This window comes from Natator depressus, chromosome 24 (assembly GCF_965152275.1).
Source record: "Natator depressus isolate rNatDep1 chromosome 24, rNatDep2.hap1, whole genome shotgun sequence".
NCBI lineage: Eukaryota > Metazoa > Chordata > Testudines > Cheloniidae > Natator > Natator depressus.
Genome location: NC_134257.1, coordinates 6,235,813 through 6,253,747, shown reverse-complemented (window position 1 = coordinate 6,253,747; position 17,935 = coordinate 6,235,813). Strand labels below are relative to the sequence as shown.

The window sequence follows — 17,935 nt, the reverse complement described above, 5'->3', positions numbered from 1 at the left end:
TCCTCTTTGGGCACTGGCCAAAACAGGAGACTGGAGCAGATGGGCTAATGATCTGAATCAGTGATGTGTTGCAGTGGACCCTGTCAAAGTCATGCAGCCTTGCTGTCGGGAGAACTGGGATGGTTTCCTTGCAATGGATGGAATTCGTCCCCTTTCTCTGTGCCTGAAATGGCTCATCCGCAGATATTTCCGAGGAGCAAACCTCTGTGCCACTGGAAAGCACCATATTGTAGCAAACAGCAAGGTACCTAGTATCAGGGGGTAGCCGTGTTAGTCTGCAAGGTACCTAAGCACCTTTTGTGAAAGAAGATGACTTAGGTTCTACTAGGTCTTTTCACGCCCATTTCAAGTTACACATTTGGGACACAGCATTGCCCTACGAGACGGGCCTGATTCTCTGCTTGTGCTCTTGCAGGAGGCACTCTGTCTGCCTGGACGTAGAACTGGTACAAGGGGAGAAAACAAAGTTTTCTAGCAAAGTTCCACCTATTTGGAGTTTGTGTTTGTCCAGCAGCATTGCCTCTCTTTGCTTATAAGTCTCTTTGATTAAATGGGGAAATCAATCACAGATTTTTCCCTCTTCTCTCCACAGCCCTGGGATGTGGTGTTTATCCCAGGCAAGCTAGCTATCTTAGGGTTTTGTATGGCTGCCCATCACCGGAGTGTCTGGCCACCTTCCATGTAAATAGATTGGCAGTAGCATATTCCCTTGTGGATGTAATGGAATCTCTAGCTCTTCTCCTTTAAGGGAAAATAATGGTGAGAAACCCTTATTAATGACACCGTAATGCCCACTAATCACCAGTCATGTTTTGGTTCCTTAAGGGGCTAGCACAGGCATAGGCCATGTACAAAATGTCTAAAACCTACATACAAAACTTCACATGGATCAGCATCTGTAAAACTTCCCAGCCTACCCCAGATAAGGTCCATTCACCACTTATTTGTATTACTGTAGTCTCTAGAGGCCCCCAGTTGAGATCAGGGCCCCATCATGTGTGTGCAGCACCCAGCGTGCCAAAGGAGACAGCCCCCGCTCAGAAGAACTTGCAGTCTAAATAGCTAAGACGGGCAAAGGGTGAGAAGGGGAACAGAAGGGAAGGGCCTTGTCCATTTTCACAGAGCAAGTCAATGGCAGAGTTTGGAGTAGACCCAAGTTCTACTTCGTTCTAGCTGAGAATTCCATCCACTAGATCCGTGGTTCTCAACCAGGGGTATGCGTACCTCAGGGAGCACACAGAGGTCTTCCAGGGGGTACGTCAACTCATCTAGATCTTTGCCTGGTTTTACAACAGGCTACATAAAAAGCGCTAGCGAAGTCGGTACAAACTAAAATTTCATACAATGACTTGTTTGTACTGCTCTCTATACTATACACTGAAATGTAAATACAATATTTATATTCCGCTTCATTTATTTTATAATGATATGGTAAAAATGAGAAAGTCCGCAATTTTGCAGTACTAGCGTGCTGTGACGCTTGTGTATTTTTATGTCTGATTTTGTAAGCAAGTCATTTTTAAAGTGAGGTGGAACTTGGGGGTACGCAAGATAAATCAGACTCCTGGAAAGGCTGAGAGCCAATGCACTAGATAACACTGCCTCTAACTGGTGAGCGCTGGGCAGGACCTGGATTTTAAGGGAAATTCTGCTATTTGGAAATTTCTTCCATTCTGAAACAGTATGAAAACATTGTGGTGGTGTTGTTTTTAATTTCCTGCAAAAACAAAAATCTGAAAAAGTGTCATTTCAGGGTGATATAAATGTTCCGTTCTGATGCTGACCTTTTTTAAAAGTTATTCTTCACGTATATATGAAAACCCTAATTCATTCCATTCTGAAAGGGCAAATCAGAATGTTCCCTTCCGAAAAAGTCCAAGCAGGAAATTTTGAGATGATCAAAACACGTTGTTTCATTTATTTATTTAGTCTAAACGGAATTTGGTTGAAGTCACATTTTTCTAAAGGCTTGATTTCTATGAAAACAACATTTTTGGGGTCAAAAAATGAAGGACAAATTTCCAGCCAGTTCTATCACTAGCCTCCAGCCTTACCTATCGTAAATAAGTGCCTTTCACCAGCCCACCCATATGCTGGTCAGTCCCTCCATATACATCCCTTGGGGTCTAGTAGATAGACCACTAGACTAGGATTCAGCAGCCCTGGGTTCTTTTCCACTTCCCTGCTGGGTGCCCTTTGGCAAGTCACTTTGCCTACCTGTGCCTCAGTTTCCCCACCAGTAAAATGGGGCTAATGCTATTGACCCTTATTTGTAAAGAGCATCTGTGGATGAAAAGTCATTTAGAAGAGCTATTATTTTAATTATTATTATACTGTTATTGCATTGTGTTGCACTCCAAAGGCCAACAAATCGGAGCTCCGCTGGACCACAGTGGGGAGGCTGTGGAATCCCCCTTACTAGAGGTTTTTCAGAACCGGTTGGACTAACGCATGGATTACCTAGCTTCGCTTGGTCCTTCCTCTGTGCAGGGGACTGGACTTGACTTCTCGGCAGTCCTTCCAGCCCTACATTTCTGTGATCATATAAGTACAGCCCAGCTCTTGTCTCTCCCCAGTTGGGGGGAAGGGTGGGTGTGGCAGATTCATGGCATTGCCCAGGGTGGGAGGTAGGGGGGGAAATGTCAAATTTTAACCCTTGCCACGAAACGTCCATGTGCTCATGCAGATATTTGCACACGTGGCCTGCTAGACTGTCTCACTAGCAAGCAGAGTGGTGAATCCCTGCAAGGCTTGGTAGCTCGCATGCCTCGCTAGCACGCTGCCTGGCTCCCATTGGGAGCTAGCAACTATGTCTGGGGCTCCTCTCTCCGCACCATGTGCTTGTTTTTCTTGGCTGGGTTGTAGTCGGTCTAAATTTAGTCCGATCTATTTCAACGCCTGTCCCCTGCTCTGTGTGTCTTGCAAACGGGAGGGGAGTTGCTGCGTGAAAGTGGCAACGAGGGGGCGTGGAGAGACATCAAGAATCCTGGGCCCGTGTTGCAGTCCATGGAAGCAGCATGGCCTCTTTCGCTGCCAGAGACGGTGTCTTCTCCTGAGCCTGTCCCCTGGAACGTACCCTCGGGGAAGCACGCGTCGGGGACTGGGAACGAGTGCTGCTGACCCAGGGCACTCTCCAGGTGGATGGCACAGGCCGCCTGGCTGGAATCTTCTTGCTGCTGCCTGGATTAAAGATTTGGCTGGTAAGAACACTGGGCTGGTCTTCGAAAAGCAGACTTACATGGAGGGCTGCTCCGTGGCTGTTTTGCTATTAGCCCTCGCTAATTCAACCCTTGGTCCTGTGAGCTAGGTAAATATCATCGGAGGGGGGGAGGAGGGAAGGGCACAGAGGTCATGGGATTTGCCCAAAGCAATCTGGGTCGGAGCTGAAGCATGGGGCAGCTGGTCCAGTGCATGTTTGGGTTTTCTCCAAAGGGAGGGAGAGAGGGAACAGCCATCAAGTCATCCTGATAGGAAATCTCCTCTCTCCTGTTGCTCTCACAGAGAACGTGCTCTGTCCATGCGTGGTACTGGCACTGGCTGGGAGCAGGGTGCTTGGGGAGGAGGGGGGCGCTGTATTATACCCAGGTCTTCCTAGGATGAGCTGAGAGCTCAGATGGTCCTGGAGAGTTCGGCGCTGCTTCTTCCCCATCCATTCTCAAAGCAAGCCCGGGGGTGTCAGCATGGCTGGTGGAGGCAGGGAAGGGGTCTGCTCTGTGGGGTGGGCAAGGCTGGCTGAGGGGAGGAAGGGTCTGTGTTAGGGTGGTAGAGGAAGGGGCATGTGTAGGGGAATGGTGATGGGGTGGGGTTAGGGAGCCTCTGTGATATGGCGGAAAAGGAAGGGGCAAGTGGTATGGAGATGCAGTGGATGTGGGTGGGGAGAGACAGGGTCTGCACTAGGGACCGGGGACAAATGGGGGTGCAGTGGATTCGTGGGGGAGGTCTGTGCTCAGGTGGGAGGGGAGGGAGCATGTCGCGGGGGTGGGGCGCAAGGGGAAGCTTGGGCGCACGCAGGCTGTGGGGGTGGTTAGAGTTCTGTGATTTTTTGGAAGAGGAAGCAGATTGGCATGTAGACCAGCAGAGCCTTTGGCCAGGGGCACTTTGTGCGGGGAAGGCAGCTGCAGGGCCAGCCTTCTTTGCGCGTCTGGTCCCCAGCCCCAGTGCTCTAAGCCAGAGCCCATGCACCAGCAAAGGCTGCCTGGCTTTAGCAAGGCGGGGACACAGGTGTGATGAGAAAGTGAAGCTGGTCTCTCCTGTGACTTATAAAGAAGAGTCAAGAGAATGAAATGTAGTGAAGGTTGCTGATCTCCTGGGGCCTTGGGTGAGCGTGTGGGGTGTGTATCAGAGCCCTGGAACTGGGGGAGTCTGGGGTAGACCTGGCCCAAATGGACAATCTAGGTGCCAGTGACATCTTGAGGCACGGGGAAACTGGGCACATGCCCAGGGCCCCAGCAGGAATGCGTGTAAAAGTTTATCCGGTTTCACAGCGGAGCTATGAAAAGAGAAAACGCAGCTGAAGAAAGCAACGTTTTAAAATCAGCAGAATACGCGTAAAACTCTTTCTGTTACCGCCCTGTCGTGTTTTGCTTTGCAATAAAATGTTAAAGGAAAGAGTGACTCTTTATTACCTACTACAGTGGGGTGGAGGCGCGCCGTTTACACTGTGCACAGGATGGGAGTTTCTAAAGCCATTCAGACGGCCCTGTGTGCGGCTTCATGGCAGCGGAATCTGAGCACCTGTTCACCTCGGATTCCTCACGTCACCTGTGAAGCCATGGAAACCTTCCATCCAATGGGCAGGTAGGTAAAGGTGGGTGAGATGTCCACAGGTGGGATGTGGATAGACATGTGTAGCTAGCTGGCTGCCCCTCATCCCTAACACTGACTTGAACCTCTACCAATGCTGGGTGGGGTGGGGTGGGGTGGGGTGGGAGAGACAGATTTCAGCTCCCGCTCCCCATTTCCTCCTCCTCCTCCTCCAGGCCTTCCAGTACTTTTACAGCTGGACCAGCCTGGAGCTCTCCAGCTACACATTAACCAGCTCTTTTCTCTGCAAATGTTGCAGTGGGGACAAGACGGCCACTGGCTTCTCTCTGATGGCTTACGCGCCGGGCAGCTTCGTGAGGCAAGCGCAGCGTGCAGGTCTTGCCTTGCTATAGCGATTCCGCTCTGGGCACCTTGGATGTTGCATATTATAGGAAGGTGGCGTGAACAACGGAGCTAGCAGCTTTGGCACTCCTGGAGAACTATTCAGAAAGAGATCTCAAAGCACCTTATAAACACTGAATTAAGTTTCCCCATCCCCCCCAGGAACTTGGATCAGTATCTTTATCCCCAGGTTACAGAAAGGGAAACTGAGGCCAGGGGGATTACTTGAAAGACTGGCTAGATGCAGAGGGTTTAATACTTGGGGGTCCTAGACAGAGAGGAGGCTGGACTTCACACCTGGATGAGGAGGCTTAAAAACCTCGGTGTGCTGGAGGACCATTCCTACTCATGGCTTAGGACTCTGTTCCCCTGAATATTAAGCCTTTAACTCACAGTTTGACCATTGTGGCAGAGGAAGGAGTAGAAACCAGAGTCTTTGTTTTTTTCCCCCACCTGCCCATGCTCTAACTACTAGACCACACTCCCTCCAGGTCATCCCAAGTTTGAGCAGCCTCCTCCTCATGCACATGAACTGCCCTTGAGTTCTCACGTCCTTATAGATTCTGAAAATCTCACTGGAGACGGGGCGGATTCTGATCTCAGCATAAATCCAGTGTCATGCCATGGAAGTCAATGGTGTTTTAGTGGTTTGAGTCAGATCAGAAATTGCTCTCAGCAGTTGAAAGTGAAATTCCAGTAATGCCTTGAGCAGACGCACCAGGTGCATTCAGCAACGTTCTCTCTCACGTTCAGTTTATGGGAATTACACCTGGGAAGGTAACATACCATCCCAAAAAGTGCAGGTCTCGGTTATTAGTGGAACCGTTTACCCAGGAAACATGGAGGCCATGAAGAAGATCATGGTCAGCTCTTGATGGCAGGGCCTGGTTCTTACTGTGTGTTTGCACCACAAACAGCATAGCAGAGCCCCAGTCAGGGTTGGGGCGTCTCGGTGTTACCATAATACAAATCACTGGCGTTTTATTACCAGAGTCCTACTTGAGTTCCATTCTTCATGAGATCACAGGCCTCTGAGCCTGGCTACTTGATATGATGAGAAGAATGTTTGGAGGGCACAGATTTTTGCCCTTTTTCTAGCATTTTTCATGTGGGGATCTCAAAGCATTCTAGACACGCTAACCCTCACATGCCCTATGAGGTCTCTTATCCCCTTCTTATAGCTGGGGAAGTGGAGGTGATTAGCATGAAGCCACGTAGCAAATTAGTAGTAGACATGGGAATAGAATCCAGCAGTCTGGACTCTCACTTGCTGTCCTCTAATCACTAGACCCAATTCCTTCCCAGATCTGAGAAGAGAACCCAAGAGTCCTGGCTCCTAGTCCCCCCTTGCTCTGACCACTAGACTCCACCCAAGCGACGTGCATTCTGTTGGATTCTCACGGGCCCCTGGTTCCTGCCAAGATGGTCTCACTTCACGTGTCTTGAGATCAGATCTCCATCTCTGGAAGTCTCCATGTCGAGATGCTTTAGCCGAACACAACCTGTTGGGCTTCACAGTGGGGTACTCGGGTGACGTGTGATACGCTGGATGTCCCACTAGCTGATCTTCCGACCTTCAGCTTCTATGAATCTTTTCTTACTGGTAGGTTCTTGGGGGAGGGGTGATGGCAAGACCTGGGCCCCATCACGTGGGCTGATCATGTGGCTGTTGGCTACTTTTTGGTGGGGAGCGCTGGGTTGATCATTAGCTCCTGCAGCGAACCCAGAGGGAGCTGGCAGATGCTCCTGGGTTGTTTATCGGCTTAGTCAAACACCCCAAAGTTCAAGCGCAGTTACAACAGGAAGAGCTGGAGAAAGCAAATGCAAAAGGCTGGACGCTGCTGGGGGAAGTTGAGCGAGGGAGGCAGAGGAGAAGGAACCATCTGCTTTGGACCCAGGCCTCATCCTGAGTGACAGAGGTACAAAGGGAGGCGACAGCGTTAGTGTCTCTAACGGGACAGGGCAGGGGGATGTCTCACAGCCCAAGGAACTGGCCCTGCCAAGAGGACCACCGCATAAGAGCCCTCTGTCTGAACCAAGCCATTACGAGTCTGGATGCTATACCAGTGCTGCTGGTCTAAGAGGGTCTGTCTGCTCTCGGGACATTGCTGCTCTGCCTGTCTTTCATCCTGGCAGGAAAGTATTTTTTTTGTGTGTGTGTGTGCGTGCCTAAAAGAGAAGTGTGCCTGCTTTTGTAGGGGCGATAGACGAGCCCCAGTTGGAAGACTGGGGAAGTGAAGCAGATCTTAACCCCTGGTAGCAGATCAACCCAGTGATCGCTCAGAGACCACCAGGTCAGGCGTAGGGACCAGGGATCTTTTCCCTTCAGTTTTCACACCTGATCAGAGGCACGATCATTCCACCAGACTCTTCTAGCCGGCTTTCCTTAGAGCTGGGAAAGGTCCTGGCTGCCCTGTACTGTACTCCCTAAAGGTTGCCTTCCCTCTCACCCACGGCCTTCCCGCTCAGAGTCCAGGCCCATTGGCGGAGCGGCGTAGATAGATTCCACCACCTGGTGTCTGAGGAATACGTGCTGTGCTTGTATCTGCGTGTGGCCTGTGGCTCTCCGTGAGCAGTGAAGGAGAGGGTGCAGCTCGCGTACCACGCCAGGACTCAGGAGAGCTGGGCTCTGTATTCCTGGCTCTGCAGTTGGCTTGATGCACCTCTCTCTGTGCACGTGTTTCCCCCCCCCAACCCCAACCCCATTTGTAAAATAGGGAAAATGATACCTGCCTCTACATAAAACGGTTGTGGGATTGATGGATGTAAGCCACTGTCTATTCTCGGAGTGATGAGGACTCAACAGGGAGGTGCATGCACCTCATAATGGCCAGAAATCGGCATTAGTATCAGTCCATGGGTGTCCAGGACTGGAGACAGAACTTTCTCCGGGGATGGTTGAAGATTGTGCTATGAATTCCCCCAGCAACCAAAGACTATCACAAACCTCACTCCTCTCCTGCTCCACATTCAAGGCGCATTTCTTGGACCTGGCTGTCTCTAATCCAAACACATAGCAATGGGTATCTGCACACGCTTCTCCCTCTGTGGGGAGGGCGAGAGAACAAACCCCACGGGACTGACGTGCAGTCATGTTGCTTCCTCCTACTACTGGAAGGTGCATAGATACTACAGCGATGAGCGTGGTATAAAAACCTATCGAGAATAGAATTTCAGAACCAGTATGCATAAGCCTATAGAAATCTAACCCTGGGTATACACATGCTCCAGGCCTGCAGCTCCCTTCTCCATTGCAATCGCGTCGGATACTCCTTGCTCTAGGACAGGTGGTGGCCAGAAAGACAGAGCGTATGTTGTCAAGGAATGCCAAGGAGTTGCTGTTTTATTTTTTCCTTGGGCCAGATTCAAACCAATCTCCCACCCCCCGGCCATTAATCAAACTTTATTTTTCCTGGCAGCAAATGCCTGGGACGGCCAGCTGGGAGTGGGAAACGTTCTAGCCAGGACTATGATCCATCCAGCACAAATAATGCTTCATTTAGCAGTTGTGACCCTATTGTCTCCAAAATCCTCTTCCCCTCACAGAAACGTTTATTACATTTTTCAGGAACTTGCAAATACTGCCAGCGTGAGCTGCTCCTACAAGGGAGCGGAGATCAAACTCCCACAGGCAGCTGGGCCAGTCAAAATTAAATGTGTGAACCTCTCTTTTAAATAAAATAACCTTTATTTACACATGCAGTATCTGTGTCACTACCCCAGGTACACTTGCACATCCCAGTTCCTGATGGTCCCATGGATATGATTACCCGTGGTCAGCACCCTGCAGTCTGTTCCTTAAATCTAGCAGCAGGGTGCAGAAATTGCTAGCTTTGAGTCTAGCTGTTAGCTAAAAAACCATGTGCATCCCCTCCACCCCCATGGAATTTAGAGTGTTCCTTATCCCAGGCCAACGCACGAGACACATGGTTAGACCATTAGCGGGGTGTTCATGGTGCGTTCCTCTACATCAGAGAGAGAGATCCTAGTGAAGTCAGACTCAAAGACCTAAATGCAGGACTATAAACAGGACCTGCTGTATCTAGATTTTTGAATTGGCAGCCAGCATAATCCATTTCAGGTTACTACCCTCAATAGATGCTAAAACTCAGCTTCTTTCCTAAGTAAGACCAGTGCTTCCATTTGAATGGAAAATGAGAGGGGAAAAATCCCTTTGTTTCTAGAGAAATTCTCCTCTTAATTTTCCACGTGTGTGTGAGACAGAGATGCTGTGAATCTGGAAAGTCCCCCTGGTTCTGGATACTAACTCGTTTATTTTTGCGTACGTGGAGTCAATTTAGTGTAGAGGTGAACAGAGTGAAACTTATATAATAGATCCCTGCATGCAATTGAGCCATTGGAATAGTGGTACCCAGGGACGTGGTGGATACTTCATCGCTTGAGATCTTTAAATCACGACTGGATGCCTTTCTAAAAGATGCCTTATAGCTCAACCAAAAGCGATGGGCTTGATGCAGAAGTTACCGGGTGAGGTTCTCTGGCCTGGGTTATGCAGGAGTTCAGACTAGCTGATCAAAATGGTTTCTTCTAGCCTTAAAAAAATAAATAAATCGATCTACGATTCTGCGCTTCATTCCTTCTGTTTTCACAATGAGCTTTTCACCAGCTGGAGTCACAGCTGACGGCTCTTAGTAACGCATTCTTCTGTGCGCCAGCAAAAATGGCACAGGCTGTACCTAACCTCGTGCAGGGGATGGCTGCAAATAGCTGTTTGCAGATCCAGGTCCTCTGGATGCAAGAAAGAGGTACAGCAAACAGTAGGGCTTAGCGGCTCATGGGGTTTGATAGTGGAGCAGGTACCCTTTCGACCGGGAGCCAAGGGATTAAGTCTAGCCCAAGTCACTAATAAGCCCGTCTTGTCTGCTGTCTGGTTTGGTGGCCTACCCGCAAATGAATTGGGCGGATCTCAGTCCAATTTCCAGCAGCCCACAAAAGTCAACACCCTAGGTCTGGTGCCTGTTGCGGTTAATCTAGGCATAGAGGCCAAGGGCCGAGTGGACTATGGAGAATGAATTCCCCTCTCAGCCCCAGTCCCGTCAGATTAACATCAATGCTGCCTAGCCAATGCATGCTAGATAGCAGCCAGCCCATTTCTGCCCTCTCTTGCCACACACGCCATATCTGTGATTCTCTTTGATACCATATTTCTGTTTGAAAACATCTGAATTTCAATACAACTTGACAACTGTATCACGCACTTTGATAGTGGCAATCTTCTGCTGACGGATCCCAATGCACTTCAAACTATATAAATGCAGCCACTTCTGGGGTGGGGCATCAGAGAACATTAGCGCATAGAACACTAGGATGGGGAGGAGAAGGCAGTTGGGACCAAGGATAATCTCATATCACATGCCATAGGGTCGCTAATGTTCACACACAGCGGACAGGACCTTGTTATTAAGCTCTCTTCTAAAAGAGCTGCAAAAAAGTAACTTGTAGGTGTGTCTCTCTCCATGGGAAAGACAAAGAGGGTAGCTGAGCCTGCCGGATTTTGAACCTGCAGCTCTAGGGATTCTGGCTATTTCAAATGTGAAGCTAAGGGCACCAAGCCATCCCGTCCAGCAACTCATGTTAGTTCATTTAGCCCAGATCCTTGTCTTTGCTTTGCTTCCAGGGGAGCTGGTGAAAGAAAAGAAGAAACGGGGGGTGCCTAATCCCCATAGGCTCTGGATGGATTGGAATGGGGAAGTCAGCCTGCAGTACGAGCCCACAGCAACTGGAAAGCACCTGCTTCATCCTCAGAGCACTCTTCCTCCTCCTCTGCTGCAAGCATGGTAAGGAGCTGAACATGCAGAGATGCCAGGGGTCAGCTGCATGCCAGCAGCAGGGATTCCAGTGGGTATCTGAGCAGCATGCACCTGCCAAAGGCAGGGGATTGCTGAAATAGAGGGGTGGGCATCTGCTAGCATGGTGGCAGTTCCCATAGTGAATAAGAAGTGGAGGCAAGAGCGTGATGGGTCCTTGCATCATTAAACACAGCAATGGCCTGGCAGCATTTCTCTTGTGCACAGCTTATCAGCGATGACAAGGTTCTACCGGGTTATCTTGGGAGCTTTGCCCCCAAATTCAGTAGGACCAGGGTTTTGCACTTAGTCTTTCTCCTTCCCCTCACTAGTGTGGGATTCCTCCCAACCCCTCTGGGAATCTTCCCCCCTCCTGCAGTCCCTTGCCCAGTGGCTCCCTCCCTGCTTTCAGGACACGCTTGAGATCCAGCTGATTTTGCAATGCTCAGTGCACCTCTGCCCCCGATTTTCCATTCCCCAAAGGCTAAAGCTCGCACAAGTGAAGCTCCAGATCCAAGGGGATACCATATTGCGGGTGGCCAGCCAAAGAATACGGTACCCTCTCTTGCACTGTGCTAAGGTAGTGCTGACCCAGGGGAGAGTGGCCCTACTGAATTACCAACACCATGTCCTGCAGCACCCCAGTGGTTATTTAGGTGGTCTCCCATCCCAACCAGGCCCAGCCCAGCGTATCTTGGGAGATCTTGCATACGCACTGCTCTCTAAGGCAGTGTAGTAATATGGACTAGGAGGACAGAATGTTATAACACTCTGTTGCCCCCTTTAGCCCAAGCAGTTAGCCAAGATTTGGGCCCTTTCAGGGTTGTTTCCATTAGGACGAGAAATCTGTGATAGGGAGTGGAGCAATTCTTGGTGTGATCTTGTTTATTTACCAAAAAAAAAAAAAAAAAATGGCGAGAGAGAGAGAGTCCTCATTCCTTGAGCACAGGAGAAAGAAGCAGCAGGCAGTTTCCTTGCTCAGAAATCCCTGCGTCTGCCCCTCCAACAAGCCCTGTGCCCAAGAAGCTCAGAAGAAATTCTTCCGTCAAGCTAGCTAACACCTCTTGGAGAGGTGGATTTACTGTGGTTGCTGTGGCGTTTCTAGTGTAGACGTAGCCTCAGGGTCACTCCACAACTGCTTCTCCTGGCTTGCAGCAGCTAACGTACACAGCTGGCCACCTACCATCCTAACTACTGTACTGCGTTTGCAGTCAGGAAAATCCCTCGACCCACAGGGCTCAGGCTTGGTCTACACTACAAACTTACGTCTGTGTAACTGTGTCACCCTAAGGGCCGTCGTTATAACGACCTAACCCCTGGTGCGGACAGTGCTACGTCTCCGGGAGGACTTCTCCCATTGACATAGTTACCACCTCTTGGGGAGGGGGAGTGCCTACGCCGAGGTGTAGGTAGCGTCTTCACTAATGCTACAATGATGCTGTAAGTGGAGACAAGCCCTTAGCTCTGACCTGCCATGTGCCTTGGGTGGGGGTGTCCCTCCACTGTTCGTCACGGTCATTACAAACAGGCTTAATTGCGCCTTCCAGTGAAACACAAAGAGAGTGTGCTTGGCACAGCCATTGACTTTAACGAGGTCTGCGGCTGTCCTGGCCTCCAAAGCCTGCTAGATGGTAGCCATTAGCACCTTTCAGCAGAATGGGTGGAGTGGTGTAACACTGAGAGCAGACGTGATGCCATACGCTCTGTCTCGCCACCCAGCTTGCTGCCAGTGCAAGATCCTGCGCTGCAACGCTGACTACGTGGCCGCCACCCTCAACCTGCGCGGCTCCAACAAGGACATGGCTTACTGCAATGCCCTGCGCTCCTATTCCCACTGCACCCGCAAGACGGCCCGGACCTGCCGGGGTGACCTGGTCTACCACTCTGCCGTCCACGGCATCGAGGACCTCATGATCCAGCACAACTGCTCCAAAGAAGGCCCCACCTCGCCGCCCCGGCCCCGCCCACCGGCACCCAACCACCAGGGCTTTGAGTCCCTGGATATCTGCAACTACGAGAAGAACTTCCTCTACAAGCATGGCCAGCCCCCCACCTACCAGCACTGTGCGGCCTTTGGGGACCCCCACGTCCGCACCTTCCATGATGAGTTCCACACCTGCCGAGTGGAGGGCTCCTGGCCTCTTCTGGACAATAACTACTTGTTTGTGCAGGCAACTAGCTACCCGGTGGCAAAGAGTTCCAACGCGACTGCCACCGGCAAGGTAACGTCCCAGCCTGTGATGGGCTGGTGGGGGTTCCCCAGGCTTTGGGCAGCTGCCATTGCATTCACGGTGCGAGAGGGATGGAGGCTCAGAATCAAATGTAAGAACCATTTATGCAGTGACAGAAATGCTCTCCAGGTGCTGCTGGGCTAGGGCAGGGGGGGGGATAGATGCGGTCCATGGACCACTTGCTGGTTGTCCAGCTACACCTGGCTGCTCACATGGTGCTGGCCCCTGCTCCTTAATGCCCAGCTGCTTAAATTGCATTCAGAGAAGTTAAGAAAAATACATTAAGTACTTTCCTAATGGGACTTTTTACTTGCCACATACGGCATAGTAGGCAGCCCTAAAGGTGGGGCAGGGGGGTTCGTGCAATTAAGAACGGGAATGATGCTTGGGTTCAAGAGACCATCCTTCCAGTGGTGGCCAGGTGAACAGTGGGAGGGGCTCCAGACTCTGCTCTAGGAGGTGCTCCAGGTCTGGGTCCAGCCTGGTATAGTGGAAACCCTGTCTTTGGGGGTACAGTGACCTGCTGCTATGAGTCCTGAGAAAGATGATGGGCCATATGGTAACTTCCTGATCTCTTATTACAACGTCAGCCAAGGGCAGGGCCCTACTGCGCTGGGTGCTGCACAGACAGAGAGTTTCCCAGTCCCCCAAAGAGCTCACAATCTCAACAGCCAAGACAGACGGCCACTGGGTGGAAGGGGGAGCAGTTTGCCCAAGGTCCGGCAGCAGGTGAGTGGCAGAACTAGGAACAGAACCCAGGAGTCCCGAGTCTCAGTCCAGTACTCTGGATGTTGGACCAGTAGTTCTGTACCTTGACCTGCCTCCCATCTATCAATATGGGAAGGGCAGGGTGGTTGTGTGATCTCCTGACAGATATCCAGGAGGGTCACAATCCCTTCCTCTTTCCCCTCTCCCCACCACGGTTAACCAGAACTAGACTGTAAGGCCTCTGATCCAGCCTTCTGGCTTTCTTTTTTGCCCTGCAGCTCACAATCATATTTAAGAACATGAAGGAATGCATCGACCAGAAGGTCTACCAGGCCGAAATAAACAACCTGCCGGCTGCCTTTGAGGATGGCTCGGTGAACGGTGGCGAGAGGCCGGGGGGGAGCAGCCTGACCATCCAGGAACGCACGCCCGGGCAGCACGTGGAGATCCGGGCTGCCTACATTGGCACCACCATCGCTGTGCGTCAGGCGGGCCGGCAGCTATCCTTCTCCATCCGGGCAGCCGAGGAGGTGGCACGGGCCTTCACCGAAGAGCAGGATCTGCAACTCTGCGTTGGCGGCTGCCCGCCCAGCCAGCGCATCTCCCGCAGCGAGTGTCGCCACAGTGGGATTGCCGCTGAGACGGCGCGACTGCTGTGCAAGGAGAAGCTGCCGGTGGAGGACGTCTACTTCCAGTCGTGCGTCTTTGATGTGGTAACCTCGGGCGATGCCAATTTCACTCTGGCCGCACATGGTGCTCTGGAGGATGCAAAGATGTTCCACCCAGATGCTGAGAAACTGCACATCTTCCAGACTGGGGCGGGCTGTCGTCTAATCTCTTTACCCTTCCTCCTTGTCATAGTCATCTCTAACCTCCTGGCTATTCAGTTGTGCTTTTAACACTCCTTGTCCATCAGGTACCAGGGCCACAAGAGGAGTGTCACTGAGCCAAGAACCTGTAGCTGCACTGTGACATACGGCCTGGAGTGAGGTGGACATCAGCTGAAAGGAAACAGTGCTCTATCCAGAATCCGCTATCATGGGGGTGGAACCAAACCGGCGAAAGGCCCCGGTCTTAGAGAAAAGGCCTGGAAATAGCAGCTCATGCTTCCTATTCTCAAACATGCTGAGAACCGGATTAGTTGAGTTTTGTTCTGCTCCTGAATCATAGTGAAATTTTCCCATCGTGGGTTCAGATTTATTTTTATTTGTTAATAAAAGTGGGGAAACTGCTGCCACATGGGGAAAAAACCATACAGGGACTTATCTTCTATTTTCTCTCTTTTTTTCTGATCATGTGTCTGAAACCCAGGGTGTGGCTCCTCTGAGCTTCTGCCAAGCTAGTTGTAGCACACAAGATAGGGGTCCTGCAAATTACCTTCTTGCTTTTTCTCTACCCTACATGCACTTCAGTTCCAACATAGCTGTAGCAGCCTCTTGCTCAGGAACCTGCTAGAGTTAGAAATGATTGACCCCAGCCTGGATTCCAAGCTTTTGGGGGGCAAAACTTGTTGGTTTCTAGCTTCAGACATTCTTGTGAGAGCCCCTGCAGAAACCACATGGAATGAAGTAGAAAACTGCAAGAGTGTAACCAGAATGTCTTGCTCAAGGTTTGAGATTCCTTGAATCACTTGGGCTAGGAACAAATATTTTCTGCTGTGTTCCCATTGTTTAGACTCTTGGTATAATGCTAACTTGTAGCCATCTGTCTGCAAAATGTCAAATCTCTGAAGTTTCATTTTAAAATTGTCCTCTAAGCATTGCCATTTCTCTCTTTTGGGCACTAATCTAGGACTGACTATAGCAAATCCCAGACTTTGGACCACTGCTGAGTTTCAACAATACAGTATCGAGAAAAATCCATCTAATGTTCCCCTTTTTTAGCCCAAGCATTATCCGTTATTCTGTCTCCCATAGTCCCACAAAAACCCAACCAAGAACACTGGCTTGACTTCAAGAGTAAGGTTAGTAATGTGGTAAACCCCAGAAGCAGCAAAGGCCAAAGCTAGCAGATTGCATCAGTGACTGGGTAAAATATTAAGGAATGTACATAAATATTGCTGTGAGGCTGAAGTTAAATGTTTAATATATTTGAGGTTTTAAGAGAAGTGAAGTTCGATTTGTTAACAAATATTTTCCAGATACGAAGACTTTTTTTAAAAAAAAAAAAACAGGATTCATCCGCTAAACAACTTTGCAATTCTTGTCCTGCTGAACTGTGAGAGGAATCACGGAGCTTTGATTCTACAAACATGGCATTTGCAGAAGAGAACAGTCATTGGGGGAGTCTTGTAGGATTTGCAAACATTGTTGCATGAAAGAATTTTTAAAAGAGAGTGTGTGGGAAGGCTTATCAAACCGTAAAACGAGGTTCATTTTTAGTGCTCATGTTTCAAGCCATATTTGGTTTATTTGTCTAGTCCTGCTTTTTCCTGGCTCCTCTGATCAAAGTCACAGTAAAAGGTATAGTATAGGGAGCCTCTGAAGTACTTCTCCCTCACGCACCGTCCCCCATGGGGTGTCTTCTATAAGAGTTTCTCTGTTTCTTGTACATTGGCATCGTTGAGCCATGAACGTTTGACATTAAAGGTGTCTATTTTTGAAGTCCTCGTTTCCTGTCATCTGTCTCTTATTTCCCTGGTTGGCGTGCAACAGGTGAAGATAATTATATCTTGTATTCCACCCCTTTCGCTCCTTTCATTCCAAAGCACTTCATGATCTAAATATACACACACTGCATTGGGGGTAGGAGGGAATAGCAGTGGATACTCTCACACTCCACCTACAATCAAGCTCCACCCACTTGTGATACCAAAATGGGGACAACACTTGCAATAGATTGTGTGGATCTTCATAATGTGATCATTGTTCTTCTTCCTTGCGCTCAGTAAAACACTCACCATCAGAATGAGGCGCCAGTGTTAACAGGCCTCAGAAATGAATGAGGGCAATTCGCACCTCTGAGCTGTTGTTTCAGGCTCTCTGCAGATGCAGGCAGGCACTCCTGCATTGGTTGACATTTCGTTTGCATTTTCAAGGTTCTCTCTGCAAATATAAGGGCCAGAAACTTATTTTATTTATTTAAAATGAAAATTTAGATTCTGGAACACTTTTCATCATGGCTCCTATTTTGTATCAGCTCACTGGGCTACTGTGACCCAGCCCAGTTAGGTCCCTAGTGATACGGAATTTACTTCACCCATTATTAAAATGCATCCACCTCTGGAATGGAACGCAGCAGCTGTTTAACAGCACACAGCAATGCTGCCAAACTGCCAAGAAACAAAGAACACCACAATATCTGAGTGAAGTGCCAGAGGCAGTTTTAGGGATGCAGAATATAATTACCCAGTAGAATTTGAGCTAGGATACAGCAGCTAATGAACCTATTACTGGGAAAAACGGCAATGGCTCTTTTAATGACCCCAGGTGATCAGGTCCTCAGTTTAACATCTTGGCTCCTCCAGACCTACTGGAATCTGGTCCCAGCTCTAGCCTCTTTGCACCTCTCCAGTGGCATAATGGGGTACAATGCCCCCCTGGGAACGGCGACCAATGCAGAAGCATCAGAGGCAACCCTGTGCTGCCCTTGGCATATGGGCATGGCAAGGGAGTAGTGCCATAGACTCTGGCCCACTCTGTGTCCCTTAGCACTGCGCTGTGGCATTCGCTCTGTACCATGCACCAGCTACTGAACCGCTACTGCTGTCTGCAGCCCCCTGGCTTTTCCTCAGTGAACTCTCATCCAAGTACTATCCAGCGCCAATGCTGCGTAGCTAAACCTTTCCCTCCCTGCCTGAGAGATACAAGCTACAGAACAATCAAACTTCCAGATGGCACAAAGTACTTGCCCACCAGCGCCCAGTGCCTTGATCTGGTTTAGTTTATGTCACACTCAAATACAGCCCTGCCTGTGGCCAATTCTCACCCAGCTGAGACCTGATCTTTGCCCTGTTACTTTACCAGCAGAGGTCACTCTTTGATAAGAAATAGCACTCATTCAGAGGCTACTGCAGTTGATTGGGGGAAGGGGTGGGGGAAGAGC

The 17,935-nt window shown here is 49.9% G+C and overlaps 1 protein-coding gene across 1 annotated transcript; it reads left to right on the top strand.

The window, feature by feature from the left end:
- Positions 1 to 2,968: 2,968 nt before the first annotated feature.
- Positions 2,969 to 15,199, top strand: HJV (hemojuvelin BMP co-receptor). Its single transcript, XM_074938460.1, has 4 exons — positions 2,969 to 3,200; positions 10,784 to 10,943; positions 12,672 to 13,174; positions 14,170 to 15,199. The coding sequence occupies exons 2-4, from the start codon at positions 10,850 to 10,852 to the stop codon at positions 14,788 to 14,790; spliced, it is 1,218 nt and encodes a 405-aa protein (XP_074794561.1). The 5' UTR covers positions 2,969 to 3,200; positions 10,784 to 10,849; the 3' UTR covers positions 14,791 to 15,199.
- Positions 15,200 to 17,935: the final 2,736 nt, after the last annotated feature.

Bases quoted from the DNA above. Each gene is read 5' to 3' on its own strand.
- HJV (XM_074938460.1), top strand. From the start codon at position 10,850: ATGGGGAAGTCAGCCTGCAGTACGAGCCCACAGCAACTGGAAAGCACC. The intron at 10,944-12,671 runs GTAAGGAGCTGA...CTCGCCACCCAG, and splicing joins CCTCCTCTGCTGCAAGCATG to CTTGCTGCCAGTGCAAGATC. The intron at 13,175-14,169 runs GTAACGTCCCAG...TTTGCCCTGCAG, and splicing joins ACGCGACTGCCACCGGCAAG to CTCACAATCATATTTAAGAA.